We start from the raw sequence: 23,264 nt of genomic DNA, 5'->3' as shown, positions 1-23,264 counted from the left end.
CCACCACAATAAGCACAAAAGATAATTTTAAGAAGAAATAAATCATCAAACTATCCCCAACCCCTAGTTCTCCAAGTTCCCATTCCTGATTTTTTTGGTAGACCTCTTTGATGTTTACCAATCTCAGATGAGTGGAAAACCACCCATTATCTTCAGTGATGCTTGATTAGGCTCTAGGGCAGCATCAAAAAACTGTATCCTTACTCTTATTTCAAAAGAAAAACAAACCACTGGATAACTTCTATAAACTCTTAATTCTTAAAAAAAAGGTAAGAGGCAGAACTTCCCCACGGATAAAAAGTATATACTACTTACAACTAAGTATATAATACCTGCAATAATAAAGTTCCTTTACAGTGGTAATATTCCAGTGTCTCACAAACCTCAGAAATTAAACATTTATTTTGCTCCTGTGCAATAAAGTATATCCACCAGGATGTGCATAGAAAAGATAAGAGAATGTTATAAAAGCGGACTGTTATTAAATGAACTATTTGCAAGAACTGGTACATTCACAAAAATATCTCTGAGCCTTTTTTTCTGTATCTTCTATTTTCTGTATTTTTCTATTTCTTCTATATTAAAACCCTTACCATGATAATTGTGACAGCAAGAAATAATTATTTAAAAAAGGAATGGATAATTGAAGTGAAAACTAGAAATTTAGGTGGGCAGTTAGCAGATGTTTGCATTTGCCAATCTACCACAATCCAGTTTACATGCACAACATATTTAAACTATTTGCAGGTAGCTGTGAAAGACCAAGCCAATAAGCTACTATGTTTGTACTTTCCTACTATTACATTGCTTCGTGCATAGCAAATATTGAATGCAGAGTGCACCAAAGCACAGTATTTACCTATATACTAATTCTGTGTAGCAGTAGACACTATAGCAATATTTTGATAAAGATAGTTCTAAACTGTACCTTTCTAAGCGATAACTCCACATTTGTGTCTGCACTGAAATTATATTTGGCAATAGCTTCTCCAATCTCTCCAATCTGTGCAGGGGGAGGTGGCCTGGCAGGCTGTGCTTTTTCTGGGGGAGAAAGTTTCTAAGGAAAAAGAAAAAACACAGATTTTCATCATTCTCATGCAGTTTGTGGACCTATTACCCAAACTAATTCAAGGAATTAAAAGAGAGAACAAACCTCAACATAAGAAATTGGGAATATTCCAACTCTTCCATGGTGCTCACCCTCATACCAGTTTTGATCAATTTTCCTGAGGATATAGACAGTATCTCCTTTCTTAAAGGACAGCTCTCTGTAACAAATTTATTTAGATCAGATGTTTACAGCTTTACATTTAACTCTTCTACCTACTCCTCTACCTAGTTTCTGAGATCTTTACAGTTCAGAACTGAAACAGAATGTAGCAACTAAACATCTGAAGAAAAAGTGTCACAGCTGTGGTACATTTACCAGTTGATTACACCATATAAAACGAAATGATTCACATATATGAATCCCAAGTACTATCTGTAAGTTAGAGAGGCCTGTTTTACGCTGATTCCAAGGAAGTATTGCTAGTTATTAACAGAACACTTAGTATAGGGTCTGCATACAAGTATCGTGTCTTTTGGATGGCCTGTTTAGATGCTGTTTTTATGACAGGCATCTGAGGGGTATTTGGTGTTCCTTATGGCATCAGTAGGGAAAACTACAGAACATATCCCACGTCTCTGTGGCCTATTACTACCTTTTTGCAGCAGCGCAGCTTGGTGTGCTCCTGCTCTACACATTTTTCTTTCAAGACAGCTGTTCAGAAGCATGAAGAACACAGGATTATGTTCTCACCATTTCTGATACTCAGGGCCTGTGATATGCTTAATGTTGGATACCAGAAAAGGGAATTATCCAAATCATTAACAGTATTTTCAGATCCTGGCCTGCGAGTTCATTGCTGTATCACCCGTTTGGGTTTTCAAGAGCTCATCTGCTGTTCTGATAATTCAAGTTGTGAGTTTTCCACCAGAAGCAGCTAATGTAATTCTAGTGTCGATGTTTGGCCATATGCTAAGAACTGTTTAAATGCCCCGGATCATCAGAACAACAGCAGGAATGAAATACAGGCACTCTACTTGGACTCTCTCATATCCTAAAACAGTGTTTCCTGATTTTGTTTTTCTTAAGGGCCACTGTGGTTTGTGTTGGTATTGGACATGTCACATCCTGCAGAAAGCCTGTGTGTGTTAAGACAGACAGGAAGATGCTGAAGCATTATACATAATTTTGATAAGCACACTATCTATGATGGTATTTTAAGCAATGTACCTTGTGTACCTTAAATACAATTCACAAAAAATGAAGAGCATTCAGTAGGTGACCCTCAGGACCCATGCTCTAGAAGGCTGAAGATGCACAGCCATTCATGTATTTAAACAAATACAACACGGAATATAATAATTTAAGACATTTTTATTATAAAATAACTTCTCACACAGTTTGCTAATGCAGAGACTACTGTGACAGTGAGCAGGGTCCTCTGCTGTTGAAATTGGCTAGAACAGCAGTTAGCTGCCACAAGTGCTAGAAAAAGTTTTGTTGAATTAAGAATTCTTAAATGAACAAAAGTCTAGTACTTACTTAGAAGTCTGAGCTTTAAAGTCATATACAGCTCTAGCTGGCAGTTTCTGAAAAGTAGGCAAAGTGATTAATACATTCAGGTAGTATTACTATATGGTAAACATGTTTCAGCTTTTAAAAGGTGACCAAGATCCAAAAAGAAAAGGACGCGTGCCTTACAGTGGTTCTTGCAGTAATAGGCAATTAAATACAGAGCTTCCTTTTTCAAGGCAGTTAGGTGTTTGGGACTTGGTATTTTAAAAATATTCTATTTTAAAAAGAGAAACAGCAGCTAAATTTTAATACAGACTGCTTTGCAATTTTATGTTTAAGAGAACTACAAAAGTAAAAAAAAAAGATACCTAAATGCCAATGTGACTTGCAGGCAACTAGATCTCTAGGTACAATTGAAATTCACATGCTTAATATTCTCTAATACTTTAGATGCCTCTTCTGTTAAACTTGTTATCTTCAGGCTAATTTCAGCTGCAAATACCACATCACATTATATATATATGTATAAAGGAAAAATTACTCTGACAGCTGGAAAACGTTGGGAATATTTTAAATTTGTGAGTCATCTGTGCAGCTCTCTTGCTATCACAGGCAATCACATCATGTCATTCCTTTCATTTATTTATAAAGTTCTATCACCAAGTATCTGTAAGCTCAATATTGTTTCGAAAATAAAACTGTAAAACAACCCTACCTCTCCTCACCTGTGTGGTTGACAACTTTCACTGCTTTCAAAGCTGTGCCGAAAACATGAACTGTGATCTGACCCAAGAGCCTCACTCATCTAGTGTTTACCTCTGACAGACAACCAGCACTACATACTTCAGAGGAAGGTGCAAGAAGTGATTAGCAGTATTATGTGAGGATATTGGGTGAAGTGATCTAGTCTTTCTCTGCAACTACTTGCACATATGAGATTGTTACATTTAAAAAAAATCTCTCTAGGATATACTAGTGACTAGAACAAGCTGATTACACTATTTCTGAGAGATACTATTTGTAATGATGTAAGGGTGCACATCTTTCTGTAAGAGGAATAAAAAGGAACGCTTGTAAGTTTTGCATTTTACCTTTCTTCCAGGCCAGATGTTCTCAACTGGGTTCCCTCCCTTCTGGTCATCTAAAGGCTAGCAAATTTAGCATACCTAGAGCATTGTCTTCGCTATAATAAAAAAGTCCCCAAAGTTATTACAGGGATACTGTTAACTTGCATTTTGTAATACTAATACAATTTTCCATTACAGGTCTCCTTCAAATAAGATAGCCTAAATTTAAAAGCATTTTTCTGTTCCCTGCTGTTGTTAAAAATAGTCTTTTAGATGGGAGGGGATATTCATACCATCAACTGTAGCTAACCCCTTTTCACTCTTTCCTGATTTTGGTACAGCTGGTACTGTAACTACTAAAGCAAATAATGGAAGAAGGGGGATAATGTTAAAAGAACAGTGGAGCTGATGAGCTGATTAAATACAAAATTCTTTGAAATGTACAAAATATACTGGAAATAGAAAAGCGTTTCTTCTTTCTTTTTAAATTACAGTGATGTTAAGAATGGCTTGTTGTGTAAGTATTTTACATATTTTCAAATTGAAAGATGACTTTCAATGTCACAAAATTCTTTAAAAAGAACACACAATATGGCTCCTGGAACTTTTTTAACCTTTATTTCGTAATAAGCAGTCTTTTCTTGAAATCAGAGTCTTAATCGAATTGCAGCAACATAACCATGTCAGTGGGGTGTAAGTGGATCTGAATTCAGATCCTGTAACTAGTTCTAACCTGTACCACCATTTAACAAGGTAGATGGTCCAGAGCAAAAACTTAAATATTAGCAATTAAAATATAGTACTCTCTTATGCTGCCATTGTTTTGTGCAATATTTTAATAAAAATCAATGGAAAATGTTAACAATCTATGGTCTGTAGATGTTGGTTAATATAAATGTACTTACTTTATGATTGAATAAAATCCCTGAAGCCTGTTTGGAGAGCATTTATAGTTCTAGATCTAGAAATATTCTTAAGATACTGATTGATATACTCCATTTTTCTGTGTATGCTTTTCAGTGATACTTTGTGTTACTTTAAAGGTTGTATGCCTGCTTCCATTTCTTTTTCCAAAGCATTAATAAAGCAATCTGTATATAACTACAGTCACCAGCTGTTACAGAAAATAGAGACTGCCCTTAGGATAAGTGGTTTTGTCTAACACACTAACAGCAGTGTTTTTGCTTTTTCTGAACAAAAATAATGGTGAAATACAGATGTTCTTTGTTTCGGTTTTGAAACAACTGAGGTATCTTCTGTGCAATGCTCTGGTTCTCAAGAAAAGCCTTTCCCCAGTCACATCTGCTATTCTTCTTTGTCCTAATCAGCCACTCCGGTCAACTTTGACAGAGCCTGTCACTGACTAGTAAACTTAAGTCCATTATCTATTTAAACATAAATAGAAGATACAGCTTATCTTAACACAGCTTGATATTCTTTCAACTTCTTGAAGTACCAATCTCCTTAATGAAAAAGAAGGATGCTGTCTCATCTGATGATATGAGAAGTAACTGTTCCTTTGGTCTGTATCATTACAGTGTCTTAAAACCAACACAAATCTTGCCTCAGATATGTTACCAATTTTCCATATGGATATTCCTGCATTATTTATTGTTTCACTACCTCTTTGTCTGTAGCTCCTCTTCTCTCCCTTGGAGTACATCGTCCCACATCAGTGAAAGCAGAAGAATAGCTTCCAGGAGACTCCTGGTCTACTGAAAACAGAAACTATGTGAAACTACAATAAATTAAACAAAACCATTCAAATCTGTGATGCTGCTTGGTTTCATTTAGGAGAGTGAAGAGATATTGAAATCTATTATTTTACCTTTAATAGAAAGAAAAGCACATGATATGATGAATAAAGTGCACCTTTACAGAAAAAAAGAGATACTAACTCTCAAGCAAAGGGAAAGGCTGATCTCTGATCCACAGCAGAAGACTACGCGAGAGAGGATCAAGAGAGCAAAATTATGCCTCACTGTACAAAGGGATGCCACCCTACTGGACCAAGGGGAAGACGTGACAGCAGTACTGGGACTTCATAAGGTTGCATGAAACTGTTTTGGAATGCCAACAATATGAACACATAATTACATGCACAAAACATGATGAAAGCATGCTTCAATGAGAAAACAGTGAAGAAAAATTGTTTCATCCTAAGTGATCTAAGATGCATTTCTACTTTACCAGGGGCATGTGTTAGGCAGCACAAGGGAAATTAAAAGGATGTTGCTTCATAAAAACAACTCTGTTTTAAGAAATGGAGTACAAATCATTAGTCACCAATCTATGTGGCAGATTTTCTCTAAAGCAGAGTTTACCGATGGTGTATTATAGTATGGTGAATAAAATTGAAATCTTACACTCTATATAGCTCTGCAAGTTGCCAATGTGAAATGAAAATGGAATTATTTCAGACCAGAGGATGAAATAAACTGCCTCTTGACTTTTGAGATTTACTATTTTAGTCTCCTACTGCCACAGTAATACCTGCTAGTGGACACATATGACTGATGTTTGTCTTCCTTTGACTTCATTCACACAACCTGTTCTTTACCAAGCCCATACATTTCCACAGAAGTACAAGTGGAAAAAAAAAGAACTGAAAGCATCTCATCCGTTATGTTGAGGTCTTACAGAAGAAGGATGTAAATAGTCTCCAGAGGGCTCTGTTGGCCAAGCCACAAAAACTTGGGGCTACTGATAAACACAGTGAAGGCAGAAAATGAGATAATTGTATTATTTATGTCATTGGTTGCAAGCATGTCAACACCAGCAAGTATATTGCAGTCCCAGTTCTGGACAGCTTTCTTGATATGGCCTGTGTCTGTGAATGAGGATCTATGCTCACTGTATAAAACTAAAGATATAATGCCTCCAAAAACATCTGTTTTGTTTTTTTTCTTCTTTAAACTCTAGCAGAAAGAGAAGGACATGGGAGGGAAGGAGTGAAAATGCAGAAGCTTTAGGAAGAACAATTTCCTTTATTTCTATACAGCTCCTTATGCAGTCAATGTTGTAGTTTTCAGTGGTTTTTTGCTATGACCGTGGGGTCTCTGTGTGGATGGTGGCTGTTAGAGACACACACAGATCCAACAAAACATATAACTTCATTAGAAGTAGAGCGCAGCCATGACTGGTGCTGATAGAAGTCAATGGAATATTCTGCTGTACTCATTCTCCACACTACTTTAGGGATATTAATGTTGACAGAGTGTACCACTTTCTGCATGCCAGGCTCTTTCATAGCTGCAGAAGCTATTAGGAATCCATGTTTACTCTGCACTGTGGATTTCCTTATTATCAGGGTCTGGAAAATTCTCATTTAGCAACTGTGGTATGTGACCAGCGTAATTTCCAACAACTCCAGTCTCATTGTGTAGTACTACGTGCCAGGGTTAATCATCATCGGGCCTCAAGATTACTAATTCAATTCTGAACTGCATTTTATAGCTTTTTTTTTTTTTTTTCTTCCAAATTCTCTGTTCTCAATATGTGTATTTTAACTAGTTGAGAAGAGATGGTAACAGCATCAGTTCTGATTTCTCTTGAAATACGTATTTACTAGTGTGGTACTTGCAAAAGTTACAGAAAAAGATGTGAGATTAAACATAAGTAAGATGGGCCTGATCAAATATTGCATAACTGATATATTAAAGACATTCTCTCTTACATCCACTAGTGATTTCAAGAATAGCTTTGTAATGTCATTAAATTCTCAAAGATGCTCTGTCAGAGGGCCGTATGTCTAGAAGCAGAACGCTTTAACACAGAAATGTTACCATTTAAAAAGAGAAATAAATTACAGACTTGCCAAAGACATTAATCTAAATCATCTAGGATACACCTTTGTGCACTCCTGCGATGAATCTAGTTTGCTGCTTCTAACATTGCAAGGTTAAACTTTAAAAACGTTTTAAGCTCAAGCAATTTTTTTTGAGAAAAAGAGAAGCAGAGCAACGAACAACTCAAAGTAGTAACTTTAAAACCAGATCACTGTCAAGACAGACTTTTAAAAAAGTTATACTCACCCTGACAATTTCATTCAAGTTTTGATTATTGAGAATTTCCCTTCTAAGAGGAAAGGAAATTACTCAGAATTTCATAGATATATTAAAATTCTATGAGAAGAACTAGCTTTACTGCCACAGAAATTGGAAATTGTATTGTTTGAACGGTGGAAATGGAAACTTCCTAAAATGACCTTAAGGTCTATTCACAAAAAGTAATATAAAGCAGTAGAATTAGTGTATTTTCATTAGAAAACAGAATCAAGCTTTGCTATGATACTGGCAGAATTAACAGCAGTTTTATCACTTACATGTAACAAAACTATACAGTACAACATGTTTTAGATGCAGATTTTTTTTTTAAATAATAAAGAAAGGGCTATCTGCGTATTGTTTTCTGTTTGACCAGCATCTTATGATGCATGCATTCACTTTCTGTAAGGTCATTTTCTGGGGGAAAAACCCCACATTGCTTAATTTAATAACAACACTGTAATTTATAGCACTAATAATCTTTTAGTTGAAATACACCATTACTTCAGTTGTCCAGATTACTGTATTTTGTGAATAGACAGCAAATCTATCTATCCTCATGACCTATGTAAAAATGAAATCCTTCATTAAGAATTTTGTGGGATGAAAGCTTCTTACAGACGACACAAATAAAAATGGAATGAGAAAGGGTGGGAAATACAGGGAGTAAGGTTGGATAAGTAAATCACAAGGATAGAGGAAGAAAGTTAATCCACCTTGGAAACACAGTGCGCTATCATTGTTGTTAGTTGCGTCCATGTCTGGAAAAGAGGCACTAAGAGGTAATCTTCCACAATCATTCTGGTACAGTGGGCAATGGATAGCACCATCTTGAGGCAGTGGATGAAAAGGCTGGTGCATGGGACTCCTTTTCAGAGCTTTAAGAGATGAATTCCTTTCTGGAATGTCTGGAAGCAGCTCAGTAATAAGTCTGTGTAATATACTGTTGTCGGGCAAGCTTCCCCGTCTTTTTTCAGCTTTAATTTGGTCACAGATGTCTTTAAGTGCAGAATCTAGTGCTTCAAATACAGATGACTTGCATTTTTTCTTTTCAGTTTGTTTTTTAGGAGCTGCACTTTTTTTCCTCCGGAAAGGCACTGGACTGACTAGAAATGCTATCTTAGAGAGGCCAGATTCTGCTTCCTGTCTCCTTGGATCTTCAGTGGTTTCTTGTTTAGCCCTTTCATGTTTTAGCATGGTGGTGAAGCGGGTGTAGGATGCTGGGCATCGCCCTTTGCAGGAGCTGATGAGATGCCGGTGGTGGTGGTGGTGGTGGTGGTGGTGATGGCCTGATCCATAAAAGCTTTCAGAAGACGTGAAGGAAAAGTGGTCAAAGTCACTTTCACTACAAAAGGATGAACCCTCTATCTGGATAAAGTCACTGAGGTCAGAGACCACTCCATCTTGATCACTGTCTGAAAAATCCATATGCGATCGTTGTGGCTCATCACTGGTCACTTCAATATGAATTGGCACCAGGGTTTTAGACTTGTAGCTCCGTTGTACCTGAGAGGGATGTCTGCCTTGATCTTCTTCTTCCAGCAACGATTCGATAGAAAATCGCCTCTTTGGACATAAGCCATTTTTAGGAGGCTCTAGCGTAACAGCTGACAACATTTCATCACCTAGGTTCGGCATTGATTTTGACTTCTGAATTAACTTTTCAAATTCCGATATTCTGGTTGGCACCATGTCTCTGGGCACCTCTTCAGTAGAAGACTCTCTCCAGCCTTGAAGAATACCTTTGTGCTGTTCTTTTTCATACTGCAGTATTCTGGACTTCACAGAACAAATCACCTCAGAATTCATCAAGTCCTTGCGATTGATGCGGTGCATCTTTTTGTACATTTTTAGGAAACCCGGGGCATCATGTGCAGATCTGTGACGAACTCTTGACCTACTACTACCACGGCCCTCAACATATGGGGAGGCCCAGTTCATTGAGCAAACTTCTTTAGAGTCCTCCTCACATAACAGAGAGCCCATGCTTTCAGACTTGGCCTGTGCATCAGGAAAGCTATCGCGATCATCTGTTAACAGATCATCACAGCTACGAGATTTTCTCTTTGGAGAAGCAGTTTCTTCTGTGCTGCTCCAGACTTCTGCATTTTGACGAGTCATTTGCCAGCCATTCTTATAGCTGATTGCCCTTCTTGAATCATTTGGAACAGCTAAATGTTGTCTGTAAGTGCTACAGTAATCTAATTCATTTGAGGTGTTGTGGTTGTGCACTGAATAACTTAAAAGGGATGGATATACTTTGCTAATATCCCCACCTTTATAATCCATAGAGCAGCATGGTAAAAAAGAGACATTGCCAGAAATTAAAAGATTCAGAAAGTTGGAATTAACATCAGTAAGTATTAGAAAGACTAGAAAAGAGACAGCAATTAATGCATCCATCAACTTAGGTCAGTACATAGGTTGCTACAGCCTGGGGCAGCACAGCTAGTAATTAAGTTATCTTCCAGCTGTAGAAATGTACTCATGATAGTTTGAACATCAAAAAGAATTCCTTATGAATTATGGAGATGTTACCCCCCTGCATCCCCCACCCCCGCCAAAGCAATGTAAGAAAACAAGCATTAACATTGATTTTGAAGCAGGTCAACAGACAATAAAAGCTGCAAAGGATTTAAAGATGAAGCCAAACAACAAATCTAGACCTCAGTCAAATACTGACTGTTCTACCTGTGCATTCTGAACGAAGCTGTTCAGAATTTTTGAGCTGAATAATGCTTGGAGAGTTCGCAGCAACTGCATGTTCTAAAATAATTAAGATAAAGAGAAATCTTTTTATAAGATCAAATGGGAAACTTCTCCCAGTTGTTCCTAGGTAGCCTGTTCTTTCCCTGTGTGATAGCACTGAAGGGCGTGCCGTTTTCTACAGCTTATGGAGGGCAGAACAAGGCGGCTGAGGAACTGCTATACGGGTGTAAAGGAAGATCTATCAGTTTACTGAGCCTAACCAGCATGTAGAAGAAACAATAACCCTTAGACTTCTAGAACAAAGCCTGAGTTTTCAAGCAAGTTTTAAGACATATTTTTATGCGGATGCTAGATCTAGAAGTCACTATGAGACAAATTTGGGACTGTGGTCTCAAGTGGCAACATTCAGTTCAGGACTCATGCTTCAAACAGCTCAATCTGCTTTCTAGAACAACTTGAATCTGGATCAGAAACTGAAACACTTGAGTTCAAAATCCATGCTGATCAAACAGCTTATAGTGTGCTGCTGCTTTAACAAAATGGTTAATTCCAAGAAAAATTAACGTTCTACTAGGTTTCATAATGCTGGGAGAGAATGGAGTGAGACAGCTAGGTCACCTTCCAAAAGTTAATTAGCTGTAGTAGATGTTCTTAAGGGAAAGATTTTCAAATACAAGAAGTGTTTAAGTCATGGTAAGTGCTCATTATCGGTGCTGTAGTCAAAGGCAAATGCAGGTAAATGGATGTCCTGGTTTCGGCTGGGATAGAGTTAATTTTCTTCCTAGTAGCTGGTACAATGCTATGTTTTGAGTTCAGTATGAGAAGAATGTTGATAACACTGAGGTTTTCAGTTGTTGCTAAGTAATGTTTAGTCTAAAGTCAAGGATTTTTCAGCTTCTCATGCCCAGCCAGCGAGAAAGCTGGAGGGGCACAAGAAGTTGCCGCAGGACACAGCCAGGGCAGCTGACCCAAACTGGCCAACGGGGTATTCCATACCATGGGACGTCACATCTAGTATAGGAACTGGGGAGTGGGGGCAGGGAATCGCCGCTCGGGGACTAGCTGGGTGTCGGTCAGCGGGTGGTGAGCAATTGCCCTGCGCATCATTTGTACATTCCAATCCTTTCATTATTGCTGTTGTCATTTTATTAGTGTTATCATCATCATTATTAGTTTCTTCTTTTCTGTTCTATTAAACCGTTCTTATCTCAACCCACGAGTTTTACTTCTTTTTCCCGATTTTCTCCCCCATCCCACTGGGGGGTGGGGGTGGGGAGTGAGTGAGCGGCTGCGTGGTGCTTAGTTGCTGGCTGGGGTTAAACCACGACAATGGAGTTTACCAACTTTTCACTGCCTGGCCTGGTACACCAAATGGAAGAGTTTACCCACTTTTTAAATTACTGCTGTAACATTGGGTTTAAAATACATTTGCTCCTCCATTACTTCACTCTTAATATTCCTCCCTGCTTTTCTTTGTCTGATGCATTCTGTTGCAGCCTGGATATTAAGTTCTTTTCAGTGGGAATTTACTTTTACAAAGGTTTATATAGTCCCTAATACAGCTATAGGCTGATCAGCATAGCTACAAAATACAGCAATTAAATGAATAATAGTAACTTAAACAGGAGACATATTGTATACAATATTCCTCTGCATATTACTTCCATCTTAATTTTTACTGGAAACCTTTTGTCTTGCTAAAAAAACCCCACGCAAAACCCCAAATCAACAACTGATTCAATTATCTCTTTTCTAGAGAGACAAGGAGAACAGTAAGAGAGTGGCCAGTTACTTGGAAAAAGAAGCTAGTTAAATTGTATGTGCTGTACTAAATACTTCAAGGATTTATAAAATCAAAAATCAGACTATGGATGTTTGCTTGATTAAATTAGGTCCTGATGACTGACAATGTCTAAGACATCAGCTATAGATTTGAAAGGTCTACTATCCTGGAAACACATCTTTAACCTTGTATGCTATTTGTCTTGATTTACTTTCTGTCTATACTGAAAACAGTTTCAAAATCACAATAGTAAGAGAGTAGTGGAGTTAATAAAACTTTATAGGTTTATATGTTGTGGTACAAATCATAGTCTTCATTTAGTCAATTTTCTTTTGTTGGAATAAGAAGTTGAAACTCCTTGGAAAATCCTTGTAACAAATCCAGCTTTTCAGCTTAAAATTATACACATAAGACTAAACAAGTTAGCCTTTCATGAAAGGCCCAAAGTGGTTGCTTCATATAGTAAATCTCCCAGTGAAGTGCACTGAGCAACAGCAGACAGTTGCATTTACTACCAATGTATTGTACAACACATCATCAGTATTTTTCTGCTAACAAATATGATCTTCTCTTACCTTTTGCTCTTGATGGAGAAGAAGGAGACGAGCTAGTTAAAGGCTTTCTAAGGGTGGTATATGGGCCTTGCATATCTGTACGGCCCAGGCTAGGCCTGTTTGCGTTCTGATCACTGAGCACCCTCTGATGACTTACAGCAGGTTCCGACTTCCTTCTTTTTCTGTAGTCACTTGCAGTACTTGCAGAACTACAGAAATAAGCAGTATTAGCAGCAGTCTAATTCTGAGATCAGAATTCAGGTATTTAAAAAGTAAGCTCATAATTATGTTATTGGTTTATAGATTAAACAATGCCAGAACAAATAAATCAAAAACACGTAAAGGGGAGAAGCACTGGTCTCAGACATCTTACAGCATATTTCAGAGAGAAAAGCCGAATTTCTTCACCTGATTGTTTTAAAGTTTTATACAAAATTGCTATATCATTTTCATAGTGAAGGCTTTGAAATAAATGCATCAAGTTTTTTTTACACTACTTTTTGGTACTAGAGGTTCAGTGCAAAGATAGGAAAAAGACAGAGACTGAGAAGAGATGAGGTAGCATGCTTAGGGAAACAGCGCTGGAAGTGCTGCAGGCAGGAAGGTTAAATGACAGATAGCTGCAGTTGAGACGGAAGCTCAGAGATGTTAGTGGAAGGACCCAGAATACAGTCTGGTTTAATTTGAATGTGAACAATAAGTCCTTGTAAAACAGAAGTAAAATCTACACTTCAGTATCAAAATACGAACACGCTCTCCATGCATCTCTCTAGTTTGTCAGTAGCTTACAAGGTGAATGTTAAAATCTGACTCTTTGCAACATCTGCCAGTTTCAGGTCACAAAGAAAACCCTCAGCTGGTGTAATCTGTGTCTTCTGAAATCATATATTGTATTTCTTACCTAGAGGGCCTGTCCAGGCCTTTGTCTGTTGAATAGTGATGATATAAGGAAGTCTGTGAAAACAAATATATCAGTCTGTTATATGTCTGTATTTGAAAAAAGGGGTGACAATTTCTGCTTATCATGTTTGATTATGCTTAGTTACTCTCTGACAAATCCTATAAAACAGCCTATGATGATTAACATCCTGGGCATTCTAGCATAGATACTGCAATCTTTGATGAGAACAGTTAGGCAGTTTTTAGAAGGCATCACTAGATTTCATTTCATATTCTACTTCAGTAACATTTTTTTCTTTTAAAGCACTGCTAAATAATGATCCAAAGTCATTCTTCTCTATACCCTTTTCAAAAACAGATACAGAACAGCTGAAACAAACTTTTGCTATAAAAACATAAAACTCTGAAAATAATTCCTTCATGCACAAGTGATGTCTGCAGAGCTTCTCCTCCCCCCCAGTTACTCACCAATATCCCACAATCAATTATAGCCAGAAACTTTTGTAAATCCCATGATGTTTGTGGCCAGTTGCTGACCACCTTATATTCCTGGTAAGAACAGTTCTTATCACAGAACATTAGTCATTGCTTATGGAGTTATGGAAGTAGCTACTGCATGAACCCTGGAGGATGGAATGGTGTACTGCTCCATAATTTTATTATTGATACAAAGTCAACCTTAAATGACTACTAATTTTAAATCAACCATTTCATACATTTAAAGCCTGCAGTCAGAATTAAGTAATACTACAATTCTTAGAACTAGGTATGAATCTAGAATGAACTGCATGGTCCCTGGGGTATTTCTTCATAGGTACAAAGCAGTGTGGTTCAAAAGTTAAACTTGAAACAAGCTCCTGGCATTTCATTTCAGAGTCAACCTGATGAACTAGAATAGAAATAGAACTATCATACAGATTTGTAAGCTGCAGGAACTAGTTTTCTCTCTACAGAAGCCTTCTAGACTTTTTCTCTGTACGGAAGAATCTTTATAGCCTTTTCTCTGTACAGAAGGACTGCAGAAGTAATAGCACCCATGGCCTGTGTAAGTGCTGCTTTTGTTAGATATTCTTTTTTTCAGTGATTTGAATTGTAAGTTCATGAATAGGACTTCACCCAGATTTGTTAACTTATGTATACTTCTAGAAGTCACGTGTAGTCTAAGAATATTTGTGAACAGATTTCATGGGACTGTATACTTTAAATGACATTCTAGAGTAACTGTTTAAACTGCTTTTACATATGGGGCACTATAAAAGACAATATGATTGTTCAGTTAGAGTTCATTTGTCATTAGGCTTTGTTATTTAAGATCTGCATCATATACCAAGTGATCCCATCAGGACATTAACTAAAGTTTTAATTTCTGGATTATACTGAAATGTATTACACTGTGAGGCAGGGAGAACCACACAAACATAATACAACAAGGAACAAATGTTATCTAAAACTTGAGCTAAGATCATTCCAATTTTTTCAGTAATTTTTAACTGTAGTTTAATTTAAATCACATTAAAAATCAGATAAAAAAACCTTCTGGCTTTTGGTAAGAATGGCAGCTGAGATATAAACGATTAAAAGATGTTAATAATTCAAAGACTTTAAAGTTACTTTCCAGAGAAAATAAGTCCTCTATAACTTATTTAAGGTGATCTCTGCATAGGGTTTCAAAATGTTTATTTCTTCTAAAAAGAATATTCTTTGCTTTGTGGACAAGTATTCAAGTACTTCTTCTGTGTTACTACTTATTACTACTATTATTCTCACTGTTAAATACTGTTATGTTCATAAGCTCCAGTTTGGATCAGAATAACATGCTGTATAAACACAAAGGTAGAATCCCTTCCTCAAGTGAGACTACAAATCTGATAAGTGATCTATAAAGAATATGCTCACTGCAAAAACCAGTAACATAAACCTGACCACTAGAAATGGCAGAACTAGGTTCCCGATACTTCTCTCAAGTCATACGTGGCTCAGATTGTAAAACGCTGTAGCACAACTAGCTCTAACATGGATTTCTATTAGATTAAGCATTGTGAGTATGAGGTGTATCTTATTAGTAGTGTTTGTGCACAGCTCTTGTTCCTCTTGATTTCAACAGAAATTTTGATGGCAACAAATTTTGAAAACAACATTTGGTTGTAACATGGGCAAACAGGGTTACAGCAACTCTGATGTTTCACCAAGGGACAGCATAGGAACTGGTCTGTAATTGAAGGAATTTAGTTTCTGGCCTATTTCAAGGCTTGTTGGTCATCTTGGACAGTTCAACGTGGCATTCCACAAACTCTCACAGGCTTTTCATTTTGGGGGAAATCTCAAAGTAAGCACATGTCTAGGAAAAAAGGAAACCCAAGGTTTTGGTTATAACTACTTCTCTGTTTTCTTACAATTTATTTTGAAATGGACTACTGGACTAAATCATGAAACCATGAAGATTGTTCCACTTCATTGTTTTAGTCACTTATGTGTTTAAACTTGCTAGTCTTTGCCTCTGTTCAGAATGGAAGCAATGCAAGACTTGGGTAATACCTCTAAGAGTCACGTGCTCTAGGAGTGATGCATCTTTGCAATTTAAAGTCTCTTTTTTAACATTCTGTCACCCCATTAGAGGCAAAGCTAAGGCAGTTTCTCTGCTGCTGCTGCAATTCTTACCTGATGGATACTGTTCCTGTCAGAGCTCAATTAGCCCCAAACCTCTGAAACAGCTTCCAAACAACAAATGTCATTCTATTGTAACGCGCTACATTGTTCTGTATGACAAATATTTTGTTTTGTAATAAAATGGGAAACTAAACAAATAGATTTGCTCTTTTTCTCATCCTTATCCTTCCACTGCTGCACAGGATCATGGATTTTCAGGTTGTGGAAACTGATGCTCTACTTCTGGCTATATACAACTGTGCTTCAGTGACTTATGCTATGGACAAAAGAGGGGAGCTAGAAATAAAAGTTCCAAAAATTACTTTAGTGGTATGCTAAAAAAAAAGGGCTACTTGTCATGCAGTCATTTTCAGCTCATCCAATACAACCTCCAGACACATTAGAGGAGACATGATCTCCTCTATTCATCTGCATCTCATTTACAGTAGAGAATGACATACATGCAACCCACAGTGTGTGCACTACAGTAGGAAGGAGAAAGTGGCATTAAAAAAGTATCAGTGGCAATATGTCCACCTGCTAGGAATTACTATTGTGTTTATTCTTTGTAAATTAACATGTCCTCAAGCAACACTCATCTGCAATTTCCAGCCTGTGTATGAGAGATCTTCACACAATCTGGGAATTAAGCTGTTACCAAGAGGAGCAAGGTAGCGGGACGTAGACCCTGTTCTCAAGGAACAGGGAATTGTGCATCACTGATGTCAGGAGGATGGCGCTCTCAGTGGGGCAGGTCTGCTGGAGCAATGGCCTGTTGGAAGACTACCAACTGATCATGTGCCCAGCTTCTCCCAGTGTTAGGTGTTTTCGTCAGTGAAGGTTTGCCTCACTCATACAGTGATGTATCTATCCCTTTCCCAGGCGGGTTTCTGTGCAGTGGTGCTCCACAGATGCTTTTTTACATGATGGGAGAGTACACAAGACTGTGAAATACAATCAAGTTTTATCACAGCATCTGATTTTTATTTGCTGTATTTGCTAAAAGCAACCTATTTTTCTGCAAACAAATGTGAAGGTATTTCTTACAAGTTTCATTTTCCTAGCAAAAACAGATTTCAAGGTTTGGTTTTTTTTTTTTATCATCTATCATTGCATTGTTCTTAGGTGATAAACTATGTATGCCGCTTTAAAATAAAAACTGATTTGTGGATTCGAATGTGAAGAACAGAAACAGATACTTATTGACTGAAGTATTTTAGGTACTGTAACCTAGCTCATAAAGTCAATGGACATAAGCATTAGAGACAAGGATGCTGTGAAACAAAACCATACCATCTGCTCTGGGAAAGGAGTAAAGAATCAAACCTCCTTTCCACAGGCAGATTAAATAGAAGCCTGTGTTTTGGAGCCAGTTCTGTTAGGGAGGAGGTGTGCTGATGATGATCAGATGTTCTCAGACAGACAATAAACCTGCTATTAGCACTTAGGAAATTATCCCTGTTTTATTTCTCAGTATTTGGAATGTGTATGTCATGATGAGTGCATTGTTCACTTATTCTCTCTAAACAAAATATCATGGTATTTGTTTTTAAAAATATATTCTGAAGAAGATATTTATTCCTGACTCTTTACTGTCCATATGGTTCATATTTTCAAGTTTTTCTTTACATCCTCTGAAAGCTGAAAATTACTTTATGACAATTTTCCCACCACTACCCAACTTTAGTGATTTTAAGATAAATATCTGATATTATGAGGTCTGTGTGCAATAAAACCATAGAACCCAGCCAGCAGAGTTGCTCACACCAAGAGCTAGTATAACTACAGTTCTCCTCGCATTTCTACACAACAGAGTGAAGCAAAGGTCTCAGGTCTGTGTGCTTCCCTACACTATCCACAAAACACACATTGAGCCTGTTCTGGAAAACACCAGAGTCTTACTTCAAAACTGGCCACAACTATCAACCTCATCTTCGTTGACCATTCACCACCACAGTCCAGTACCAGTGGAGGAAGGAAACTCGGGCTCTGTTAGAGCTGGTGCAGGAGGTGATACAAACATTGCAGATTAATTGTCATTGTGGGGTTTCTTGCACAGGTGCCAACCCCTTCCATTAGAGACTGGACCGAGACCATCTGTCACACGATACTGGCCAAACAGCCATAAGGCAGCGATTACTTTCCACCACTTGTAATGGCTCCATGGCTGTACTGATCATGATGTAAATCCCAAGGGCGGTGTAGATCCCCATTGCCTCCTATGGAAGTCAAGGGGTAAATCAGACAACTGAAAACAAACCAGAGAGAATTTCTTTATCCACAGCATTCCCCAGGCCATAAATAGTGTGTTAGTGATCAGCCTAAGACAGCAAGAAGTGTATGCCACGCCAAAATTGACTGCTGGGTTACTATATGGCTTTTGTTTTCCATCCTTTAAGATACTCTTATCGCCTTGAATGTAACTTGCCCTTTTGCCCTTCCTTTGATGCCTTCTTTGAAGTTTTTTCTATATCAAAGATACTGTATGTTGCATATTCTACAATACTAATTTTTACCACAAGTATACATTATCATATATAGGCTGTGTGGAGTTTGTACCTTCTACCCACAGGTAGAGCCGCACTGATTACGGCATATAGAGGAAAGGTGAACGCAAACAGTGGATATGGTTCGTTTTTTACTGCTAAGAGTGGGTACCACTGTTTGTAGCTGTCCTGTCAGCTCTTGGACATTTATTGACCCATGATCCCTCCAAGCCACTTCCAGGTGGCCCAACAGAACAAACATATCTTCCCCACTCCCCCATCTCCGAAGCTAATTAGGCATCTTCCAGAATATTCAACAGTGCCTTCCCTATATGGATAAAGGCTGCCTGGCAAAAAAATTAAATATTGGAGACAACCACCCCAAACTACCAAATACAGACTTTGTTGAATACTTTGATTTGGTTCTACTAAAAAACCCAGATGTTTTCATGTATCCAGGCTTTAATGGGAACTGAAAATGAAGTTAGGAAAAGCAGACAAAAGTTGTAAACAACAAACAGGCTTATTTGCATGATGGGTCTAATACTTTAACAAGTTATTTTGAATATTCTCCCCCCCCAAGAATATTTAATTTGCTGCAGTTTGTGAACATGACTCATCATATTCAAAGATTTAAAGTTTCAGAATAAAAGATAAATGTCTTTGTAAATTAAACAAAGAGAAAACCAGTATTACTTAATAGTTGTTTTACCCAGACCTACTGAGCTTGATAATATTTCAAATAATCATGCTAGGGCTTTTAAATTGTCTTTGTCAATATATAGAGTACTATCAAATATTAGTGAAGGCCTAGAAGCTTATTGTCTCAGAGAACTGGCCCCAAATTTCACAACCATGAAGTTTTTCCGTATTTATAGAGCTTAAAACCAAACCAGAGTAACTTGCAAACAGTTAACAATTTAAGGCCACAATTTGCTTTTCATTTTTTGAGAGACTACTGAAGATGAGAGTGAATCACAAATACAAATGAAGTAAAGCCACCATATGAAGTAAAGCTGTCATTACAAGATTCACTGACTTTTGCCCTAACACTCTAAAAATGGGGAGGGAGGGGAGAAAGATGAAAGCCTGAATCTCTCCCACTCAGAGTAGGGCAATGACAGCCCACTACCTGATCTTGATGCATTTTATTTGGAGTAACAACAGTGACTGTCAATCCTGCAGTTAAATTTACACCAGGATTATTAATTGCTCTTTTACGTAATTAGCAACCTTAGACATAATTACTTAATTGGAGAAATGATAGCTTAGCCACAAAGGCTTTCATTTGACATACAGAATTTGCAGACAGATATTTTAATAAAAAAGTACTACTGTGCTGATGTATTAATTGTGTCTGAAAGCAATGCACTTGCCCAACTCTGAAGAAGTGGGAATTTGTCAAAGAGTTAGAGACATATGGGCTGTTGTGTAATTCTGAGTGTTAATGTCTGAGAAGTTTGGGGGATAAGGACTCACAGTTCCTAGGATAATAAGATCAACATCCAAATGCACTAGTGATCTGGAAAGATATGAAGACAAAGATACAATGATTGTGAATTAGAAATGTCTCACAGCTATCAGAAGGAAACCACTAAATTTTAACAAACTTCAGACATAAATGGCGAGCACGCCAACCCTTCTTCCCGAGAGAATCATCTGAACAAGAATCATTCATTTACCTCATTGGAAACACCAGAAGAACTGTCTTGAACATAGTCCAAAAGCTTTTTAGGTGGCTGCATCATAAAAGCAGAAGTGTAGAGATGAAATGGAGTAGAATCAATGGCAGCAAGGAATGAAACGTGGAGAAGGTGACACAGTTAGAAACTAAGTGTTGACAATGTCAGATACAAAGAGTGACACATATGGGCAGAATGGAAGGAAGAATGTGTTACAATATTTTTTAAATTATAAGCATCTTAATAAAATGTTAGTAACTTCAGGTGGTAAAATTTACAACTGGAATGGTTGAATCAATTCTAGCATTTTTTAATACTGATGAGACAGAAGAGCGTAAAGCATCACAGTTATGTTCTGCTGGGGAAATCTCAATATATTTTATCTTACAGGAGACACTATTCTCAGGTTATCATTATCAGTAAAATATTGTTGACATATTTTTCATCAGAAGAATGTATCTGGACTGCTTCTGCCCACCTAGAGAGAGGAATGACAAAACAGCTTGAATGGCTAGATAAAAAGAGATAAAAGGTAATCAGTGAAAATGTGATACATTATAGACCACTAGACAACAAATTAAATGCAGGTATATTTACCTTTTTTTTTTTTTTTATTTTCAGATGGTATTCAATGGGTAATTTTTTAAATGTTATGATTAAAAATGTTTTAAAAGAATATATGTGGTTTGCTTTCTCTTCTGCTCTCCCTGAAGTAGCTGGGAGTTCTGATTTTGGCTTACGGCTAGCTATAACAATGGACTAAGGTACCTGGTTCCCAGAGTGCTCTCCAGGGCCCTGTGTCAAGTACTTGGGCTCCTCGGGCAGTCTGGCATGTCAGTAATTAGCGTGCTGAGGGGGGCTCTGGAGAACTGCTAGCTAACAGGGAAAGGTAAGAATGGGAATGTTTTAAATCCTGATACTCCTAAGCTTAAATGCCATGTCTATTTGGGATTTTCTGCCTGCAGGCAGGTGCTTTTGCTTTTTTTCCTCAAGCTGCCCAGGATCCTGGGGAGCTATGAGAATACTTAACCAGACTGAGGGAATGCTTGGGTTTACTTCCCTCCTTTTTCTGAGGGGATTTGAACTCCCTGTCTGGAAAGTACTCTAACCACTGTTAGACATTCTTCTGGGATGAAGACATTTGTTCTCATTTTTCCTGAAGATGTTAGAGTATACAGGAAAGAATTTGAGCTCCATGGAGCCAGGGAGGGTGTGTGCAAAAGCATGAGCAGGTGTATCTCCAACGTAGTCGTTAAGGCACCGTGCAGGGAGGTGGTGAAACCTAGTTCTCAGTCTCGCTTCAAGGACGTTGCTGTTTTATCCTTGTATAAAAAATATAAACAGCCTTTGGTGCTTACATCCAATTAAGCCTGTGGTATTTGCAGAAGAGTTGCAAGTGCCTAGGCAACCAAAGGTGAAAAACTGAGATATCTCTGACGTTTAGGTGTTTCAACCAAATGGAGCTTTCAGGTTTATAATTTTAAACTTAAATGCTTGCAGTAGGACTAAGGTAGCATCTGTTTGCCCAAGTCCTTTTTTTGGACCTGGCCATTTGTGAAAATCGGAGCAGAACTGAAGTCTGTCTGTTCAAGCAGGTGCCCAGCTTGAAAACAGAGCAAACCTGTATCTCTGTGTTCAGGTACAAAATACATATTCTGCATGTATGCATATAAGAGAGGGGAAAAAAGGAAAAAAATCTCAGTATTTACTGCCATAAGCAATTTGTATATGGCTGTGTGCATTTAAATTTAGACACATTCCTTCAAGTAAAATATATGATTTGTAACTTAGCATCCCTAACACAAACTGACATATTTTTCTGTTCTGAAAGATTGTTCAAAAATAACCCAGCCAAATGCAAAAGATTTAGGGAGACCAGTAAACATCCCTGTTTAACATGCAGTTTGACTTGTTCTTAAATATTTACACACTACTATTTGTCTAACATATAGTCTGTATTAAAGCTAGTAAAGCCACTACTCTGGCAAGTTAAGGGTCCACTTGAAAAATAATAGTCATATGTATGAGATGACTTTACTGACCTTTCTCAAAAAAAAAAAAAAAAATCATATTAATTTTACTGGCATATGTTTGCTGAATTTGGTAATTTGTAAATTCCTCATTATAAAACTATTTTCCCTAATGTTTAAATATTAATATTCTGTCCTCACTTACCGGGCGTCCAAACTCCAGTTCTGAAAAGAATTTATACCAGGGTTCGTTTTCTAAATCTATGTCATCTGGGTTTATGCGATCAGTCTGGAGCAGTTGTGAAGGAAAAGGGAAGGAAAAGGCACACACTGAGCAAAGTGCTAGAAATGCCATGTCACTTTAACAACACACACACACAAACACAAAACAAATATGGGGAAAGGAATGGAATAAAATCAAAGAATGAAGATGGTAATTAAGATAAAGACTATTCTTGTTCAAGAGCTGTCATTGCCTGGTAGCTTTAATACTTTTCTTTTTGTTGCTGTTATTCGAATGACTGGAAGATGTTAAACATTTTAAAATTACTCTTTAAAAGCTAAGAGAGCTCTTTGACCACTTCCGTAAACATCACTGTACTACTTAAGTACAATTAATGCTATTAAAGATTCCTTGTTAAGAAGATGGTTTAAATGACTGTCATCTTCAGCATAGGCAAGAAATTGCCTATCTGATCAGCAATAAAGACATAACTTTATCAGTATTACTTTTGGTCTTTCCTTGCCTTCTCACAAAGCATGTTAATTCTGGATCTTGCTGTCTTGAAGCAAGCGCTGAGCAGAGATAAGGAATATGCATCATGCAGACATGACTATATTAAAAAGCCACTTTAGCAT

At 37.4% G+C, this 23,264-nt stretch overlaps 1 protein-coding gene and 1 long non-coding RNA gene across 25 annotated transcripts in view; one reads left to right on the top strand and one right to left on the bottom strand.

The window, feature by feature from the left end:
* SORBS2 (sorbin and SH3 domain containing 2) overlaps positions 1–23,264 on the bottom strand; it is a 188,346-nt gene that overhangs the window by 18,762 nt on the left and 146,320 nt on the right. For 11 of the 22 annotated variants that reach the window (XM_075027196.1, XM_075027317.1, XM_075027230.1 and 8 more), the window contains 8 exons: positions 22,612–22,695; positions 20,437–20,493; positions 13,624–13,676; positions 12,744–12,931; positions 5,254–5,345; positions 2,591–2,637; positions 1,154–1,268; positions 929–1,057 (listed from right to left, as the gene is read on the bottom strand). In XM_075027196.1, coding sequence (XP_074883297.1) covers positions 929–1,057; positions 1,154–1,268; positions 2,591–2,637; positions 5,254–5,345; positions 12,744–12,931; positions 13,624–13,676; positions 20,437–20,493; positions 22,612–22,695 — 765 coding nt within the window. Of the gene's footprint in view, positions 1–928; positions 1,058–1,153; positions 1,269–2,590; positions 2,638–5,253; positions 5,346–8,392; positions 9,953–12,743; positions 12,932–13,623; positions 13,677–20,436; positions 20,494–22,611; positions 22,696–23,264 lie in introns of all 22 variants that reach the window. The other 11 variants (XM_075027348.1, XM_075027186.1, XM_075027316.1 and 8 more) reach the window with 6 other exon arrangements.
* Positions 1–23,264, top strand: part of LOC142030905 (uncharacterized) — a 115,881-nt gene that overhangs the window by 70,327 nt on the left and 22,290 nt on the right. The gene's annotated exons all lie outside the window — the stretch shown is intronic.

This window comes from Buteo buteo, chromosome 1 (genome assembly GCF_964188355.1).
Source record: "Buteo buteo chromosome 1, bButBut1.hap1.1, whole genome shotgun sequence".
Classification (NCBI taxonomy): domain Eukaryota; kingdom Metazoa; phylum Chordata; class Aves; order Accipitriformes; family Accipitridae; genus Buteo; species Buteo buteo.
The sequence above is the reverse complement of the archived record's forward strand: the minus strand, read 5'-3'. Positions and strand labels throughout refer to the sequence as shown.